Source organism: Anolis sagrei, chromosome 3, assembly GCF_037176765.1.
Source record: "Anolis sagrei isolate rAnoSag1 chromosome 3, rAnoSag1.mat, whole genome shotgun sequence".
In the NCBI taxonomy this organism is placed as follows: domain Eukaryota; kingdom Metazoa; phylum Chordata; class Lepidosauria; order Squamata; family Dactyloidae; genus Anolis; species Anolis sagrei.
Window position 1 is genome coordinate 3,252,959 of NC_090023.1, and position 7,042 is coordinate 3,260,000.

General features: G+C 47.2%; 1 protein-coding gene across 4 annotated transcripts in view; it reads left to right on the forward strand.

Annotated features, from left to right (window-relative positions):
- The window catches only part of ARRB1 (arrestin beta 1), a 171,807-nt gene that overhangs the window by 106,364 nt on the left and 58,401 nt on the right, over nucleotides 1–7,042 (forward strand). For all 4 annotated transcript variants that reach the window (XM_067466415.1, XM_067466416.1, XM_067466414.1 and 1 more), the window contains one exon: nucleotides 431–461. In XM_067466415.1, the coding sequence (XP_067322516.1) occupies nucleotides 431–461 (31 nt within the window). The remainder of the gene's footprint in view (nucleotides 1–430; nucleotides 462–7,042) is intronic.

Sequence of the window (7,042 nt, forward strand, 5' to 3'; positions counted from 1 at the left end):
ATAGCCATGTATGAGAATATGTGAGAGGAAGCCACAGGGAGGAAAAGGGAGCAAGCTTCCTTTCTGCTTCCCTGGAGCCTAGGACACAATGGAACAATGGCTTTAAACTACAAGAAAGGAGATTCCATCTGAACACGAGGAAGAACTTCCTGACTGTGAGAGCTGTTCAGCAGTGGAACTCTCTGCCCCGGAGGGAGTGTGGTGGAGGCTCCTTCTTTGGAAGCTTTTAAACAGAGGCTGGATGGCCATCTGTCAGGGGTGATTTGAATGCAATTTTCCTGCTTCTTGGCAGAATGGGGTTGGACTGGATGGCCCAGGAGGTCTCTTCCAACTTTAGGATTCTATGATTCTATTTTGGAATCAGTAGAGCTTCTTTGCAATGTTTGTTGCTCAGTTTCTGACTTGTCTCCCTCTCTTCTTGTTTTGGCAGAGTCTTCAAGAAGGCCAGTCCCAATGGAAAGGTAAGCCAGTCCTCTCTTTTGTATTATTCTTCAGTGGGAGGAGAGATAAATGGGTCTTTCTTGCATTGCAACTCTCTTACTTCTGTGCATTGTAGTCTCTCCCTTCCCTTCCTCAAATTAGCCATTCCAAGTCCTGCTCGTCGCTTGCATTTGACACCAATTTTCTTCAGAGCTCTCACAGAATCATCTATATAAATAAAAATGTAATGTTCGTTTGTGGGATTAACAGAACTCAAAAACCACTGGATGAATTGACACCAAATTTGGACACAAGACACCTCTCAGGCCAATGAGTGACCATCACTCATAAAAAAGGCACTTAAAAAGCCATAAAAGCAGAAAGATGCTACAGCACACATGCAAAAATGACTCCCCCAGGAAACAAAACACACAATAGCATATCCACACTCTCTTCCGGACTACAGCTCCCAGCATTCCCTAGACCAGACTCTTTAGGAGAGGAGTATGCTCCAAATGCACTGCTTTCAAGATGCAAGCTTTCTTCTCCTTGGATTTCTTTGAGAGCATACCAATCCTTACAGATTTCCAGTTTCCTATTCCTGGACTGCAACTCCCAACAATCCTCCAGATAGATAAGATAGATAGATTAGATAGAGATAGATAGATAGATTAGTTTTTTGTCGTGTCAGGAGCGACCTGAGAAATTGCAAGTCGCTTCTGGTGTGAGAGAATTGGCCGTCTGCAAGGACGTTGCCCAGGGGACGCCTGGATGATTTGATGTTATATCATCCTTGTGGGAGGCTTCTCTCATGTCCCCGCATGAAGAGCTGGAGCTGATAGAGGGAGCTCATCCGCCTCTCCCCGGATTTGAACTTGCGACGTGTCGGTCTTCAGTCCTGTCTGCACAGGGGTTTAACCCACTGCACCATGCAGTGGGTTAAACCCCAGATTTTGTTCATTTTCATGGTTTCCTCCTTTATGGCTACCAGTATTACAAAACTCTAAAATTACAACAGCAAAACAACATAGAGGAAACAATCTGGGACATCTAATCACCTCTCAACAAAAGATTGCCCCAGGCACTGCCAGGCCATCAAATGCTAATCAAGGTGGTCAGTGGAAACCTTCACACCTAGCTCCAGCAGGCAAGAGTTCTTTGTCCCACCCGCAGACACCCCGTGATAATGCGGCATGTCTCATTAAGAGCCACTCCCACTGTTTTAGTGTGGTGAGATGTGTTCCACACTGGGCATGCATACTCAGAAGCAGAGTAGCAAAGCGCAAGGGCAGATATCTTCACTGTGTCTGGTTGTGATCCCCAGGTTGTGCCAGTCAGCTTTCAGAGCACGGTCCAGAGTGACTCCCAGGTATTTGGGTGCTCTGCAATGCTCCAGTGGGATTCCTTCCCAGGTAATAATCCTCAGAGCTCGGGATGCTTGTCTGTTCTTAAGGTAAAAGGCACATGTCTGTGTTTTAGATGGATTAGGGATCAGCTGGTTTTCCCTGTAATAGGCAGTAAGAGCACCTAGAGCTTCGGAGAGCTTCTGTTCAACCATCTCAAAGCTCCCTGCTTGAGCGGCGATGGCACGATCATCAGCATAGATGAAACTCTCTGTTCCTTCTGGCAGTGGCTGGTCATTTGTGTAGATGTTGAACATGGATGGAGCAAGCACGCTCCCCTGAGGCAGGCCGTTCTTCTGTTTCCGCCATCTGCTTCTCTGGCCCTGGAACTCAACAAAAAAGCTCCTGTTTTGTAGCAGGTTTCCTATGAGGCGGGTGAGGTGGTCGTCCTTTGTGAGATGATACATTTTTCTCAGGAGGAGGCGGTGGTTGACAGTATCATAAGCCGCTGACAGGTCTATGAAGACGGCTCCTGTGATCTGCTGCCTTTCAAAGCCATCTTCTATGTGTTGAGTCAGGTTCAGCACTTGCGATGTGCAGCTTCTGCCTTTCCTGAAGCCAGCTTGCTGTGGGATCAGACATGGGTCTATTTTTTCCGTAATTCTATGCAAAATAAGTCTCTCCAGAACTTGGTAGAGGTGGCAGAACAGGGAGATTGGTCTGTAGCTTTTTGGATCAAGTCGCTTCTGGTCGCATCCGGAGTGAGAATATTAGGAAGGTTGAGAAACATTGATGTAGATGTTGAAAAGAATGGAACCTCATGGGACGCCATAGGTCAATGTCCAGGGAAGACTGCATTACAAGGGGACTGATCCAAGCAAAGGAGCCCTGGCTTTGCAAGACTTGAGCCAGAACAGTTGGTAACCAGAGACATTGCAAGCCTCTCGTTTTGTGAATACAATGGTAAGCGCAGCATGCTTTTTTGCCTGCATCCAAGCCAGTCTTTCTCCTCCTCTTCCTCCATTGCTGCTTGCTCCGTCCTTCACCCTGCCAGCTGGATCAGTGCCTTTCGTTGGAGAGAAAGCAGGAGAGCTTTTGTGGGCAATGCAAAGAAGCCAAGCCGTTGCTAAGTGAGGATGCTTTCCTCCCGATCCAATGGGCCTCATGCTCCAGTCCCAGGAGAAAAGGGGCGGACAGGGCCCAAGGGCTGGTCAAGGCTTTGCAAAAGGCTGCATTTGCAACTCGGCCGGCCCAGGAGAGGTTGCTTTTAATGGGTCTGAATTATTCAGGCCTTGCAAATGGGAACAAGGAGAGGCTTGGCTACTTCGCCAGCTCCGCCTTGGCTACTTCGCCAGCTCCGCCTCTGGTGTCCAAAATGGGAAAGGGGGGGGGGTTTAAGAAAAGGGGGCTATGTAAAAAATAGAGGTGTGAACATACTTACTTACTTATTTACTTACTTAGGCACCGGGATTGTGGCACAGCTGGCTGAGTGTCAGCTGCATTAAGATCACTCTGACCAAAAGGTCATGAATCATAGAATCATAGAATCAAAGAGTTGGAAGAGACCTCATGGGCCATCCAGTCCAACCCCATTCTGCCAAGAAGCAGGAATATTGCATTCAAATCACCCCTGACAGATGGCCATCCAGCCTCTGTTTAAAAGCTTCCAAAGAAGGAGCCTCCACCACACTCCGGGGCAGAGAGTTCCACTGCTGAACGGCTCTCACAGTCAGGAAGTTCTTCCTCATGTTCAGGTGGAATCTCCTCTCTTGTAGTTTGAGTTCGAAGCCAACCCGAGTTGGAGTGGGTTTCCAACCAATTATGTGTAGCCTGTTGTCGACCTTTGCAACCCGAAAGACAGTTGCATCTGTCAAGTAGGAAAACAAGGTACCACCTTAAAAAAGTGTGGGGAGGCTAAATTAACTGATTTATGAGGCCATAAAGAAGACTCCAGCAAAGCATTCCAGCGGGGAAGCATGCGAGGAATGCAGAAGTGCTTCATCAGCGTCACAGATGGACGAGGAAAGCGACAGCTCCCCTGGCGGCCAGAAAAAGCTAAATAGCCTCTGTGTATGTCTGTATATGTTGTATGTCAAAATTGGCATTGAATGTTTGCCATATATGTGTACAATGTAATCCACCCTGAGTCCCCTGCGGGGTGAGGAGAAGGGCGGAATAGAAAAGCTGTACATAAATATAAATAAATAAATAAATAAATAAATAAATAAATAAGGCGATCGGTTTGGGACCTGCCTACCTGTGTGACCGCATCTCCGTTTACGAACCCGCACGTTCCCTCCGATCATCTGGAGAGGCCCTGCTCATGATCCCACCTGCGTCGCAGGCGCGTTTGGTGGGGACGAGGGACAGGGCCTTCTCTGTGGTGGCCCCCCGACTCTGGAACTCTCTCCCCAAGGACATCAGACAATTAATAATAATAATAATAATAATAATAATCCGAGGATGATGGTCCTCCAAGAGTAGTTTCCTGGCGGTGAGTCCATAGGTGACTGTGGAACCCTATTCTTGACCTGCATCTTCTCCCGCAGTGAGGGTGCCAGTTTCCAGGTGGAAGGCGGTCCCCGTTGGAGTTCACTTGATGTGCCTTCCTCTTGGCATGTTTCCCTCTTTCGCCCTCCATTCATGCCTCTTCAAATTCTACAGCACTGCTGATCACAGCTGACCTCCAACTGGAGCGCTCAAGGGCCAGGGCTTCCCAGTTCTCAGTGTCTATGTCAGAGTTTTTAAGGTTAGCTTTGAGGGTGATGATGGTGGCATCCTTGAAGTCTGCTGGGATTTTCTCGGTCACTCACACTTTTTCTATGAGCTGGTGGAGTTGTTGTGTCAGTTCAGGTCGTCCCTCTTTAAAGATTTCAGCAGGGATCCCATCAGGTCCGCTGGCTTTGTTATTTTTTGTTGGTTGGTGGCATTGCTGACTTCTTCCAAACTAGTCAGTGCTGCAAGCTCATCCCTGGTTTGTTGTTGTGGGATTTGTGAGAGAACCTCTTCGGCCACATTGGAGTTGCAATTCAGGAGGCTTTGGTAGTGTTCTTTCCAACATAGTGCGATTGATTTTCCTTCAGGAGTTTGGTTCCATCTGATGAGTGTAGAGGATGTATGTCATGGTTTCTTGGTCCATAGATGATCTTTGTGGCTTTGAAAAATCCCTGAGCATCATGGGTATCTGCCAGGTGTTGGATTTCTTCAGCCTTCTTTGTCCACCAGATGTTCTTGAGTTCTCTTGTCCTTCTTTGGGCCTCAGATTTTGCGCTGGCACAGTTGATGTCCTTCTGCCATGTTTGGAAGGCTTTCCTTTTCTTGTCAATTAGCTGTTGGATCTCGTTGTCATTTTCGTCAAACCAGTCTTGATGTTTCTTGGTGTGAATTATTCTGTCTTGGGTTGCTGTGTATTTTTGGGCTGTATGGTCAAGGTGATGCATGCCATATGTCAGCAAATATGGGAAACACAAGAAAGGCCATCAGGCTGGAAAAAAAATCAACTTCTATCCCCATACCAAAAAAGGGAAATGCGAAAGACTGCTCAAACTTCCGTACAGTGGCCCTTATTTCTCATGCCAGGAAGGGAATGCTCAAGATCCTGCAAGGAAGACTCCAGCAAGACACGGAGAGAGAGTTGCCAGATGTGCAAGCTGGGTTTAGGAAAGGCAGAGGAACGAGAGGCCAGATTGCCAATCTCCGGATGCTGGATAATGGAGAAAGGCAGGGAGTTTCAGAAAAATATCTTTTTCATTGACTATTCTAAAGCCTTGGACTGTGTGGATCATAATAAATTCTGGCAAGTTCTTGGTGGTCTGTATGGGGAGACCAAGCCATCTTGTCTGACTCCTGAGGAATCCGTATAAGGACCAAGGAGCAACAGTCAGAACTGACCACGGAACGACAGATATGTTCAAGATTGGGAAAGGCATGCGGCAGGGTTATATCCTCTCACCCGACCTACTCAACTTGTATGTAGAACACATCATGTGATGTGCAGACTTTATGAATCCAAGGCTGGAGTTAAAATTGTTGGAAGAAACATTCACAATCTTAGATATGCAGATGATACCACTTTGATGGCCAAAAACAAGGAGGATCTGAGGAGCCTTCTCACTAAGGTGAAAGAAGAAAGTGCAAAAGCTGGGTTGCAGTTAAACATCCAAAAGCCCAAGATGATGCCAACAAGATTGATTGATAACTGGGAAATAGAGGAAGAAAACATGGAGGCAGAGACAGGGTTTGTATTTCTAGGTGCAAAGATGAGTGCAGATGAAGACTGGGGCCAGGAAATCAGAAGACGCTTCCTTCTTGGGAGGAGAGCAATGTCCAGTCTCGATAAAATAGTGAAGAGTAGAGACATCACACTGGCAATGAAGATCTGCATAGTTAAAGCAATGGTATTCCCCGTAGTCACCTACGAATGTGAGGGCTGGACCAGAAGGAAGGCTGAGCGAAGGAAGAGAGACGCTTTTGAACTGTAGTGATGGAGGAAAGTGCTGAGAGTGGCTTGGACTGCGAGAAGATCCAACTAGTCCATCCTCCAGGAAATAAAGCCCGACTGCTCATTGGAGGGAAGGAGACGAGAGGCAAAGAGGAAGTTCTTTGGCCACATCATGAGAAGAAAGGAAAGCTTAGAAAAGACAATGATGCTGGGGAAAATGGAAGGAAAAAGGAAGAGGAGTCGACCAAGGGCAAGGTGGATGGATGGCATCCTTGAAGGGACTGGCTTGACTCTGAAGGAGTTGGGGGTGGTGACGGCTGACAGGGAGCTCTGGCGTGGGATGGTCCAGGAGGTCACAAAGAGTTGGAAGCAACTGAACAAATAAACAACAACATGGCCATGTTCCAGTAGCATTCTCTCCTGGCATTTTGCCTGCATCTGCAGCTAATGTCATCTGTATGTACATTTTTATATCATTTGCATTTATAGTTATATTTTGTAGCCTCCCTTTCTTCCAGCCTAGGGCTCAAGACAGCCAATAAACTCGAGCTGGGAACCAGTGGCAACCAATCCCTTCTGGGTTTTAGTCCAAACTTTAAACGATCCAAATCCAGAGTGGAGTGGCAGTTCCACTGACATCAAAGCGCCAAGGATGCATCAATGATGTCACATCAGTGCAGTTTGATACTACTTGATACTACAAACTACAAGAGAGGAGATTCCACCTGAACATGAGGAAGAACTTCCTGACTGTGAGAGCCGTTCAGCAGTGGAACTCTCTGCCCCGGAGTGTGGTGGAGGCTCCTTTTTTGGAAGCCTTTAAGCAGAGGCTGGATGG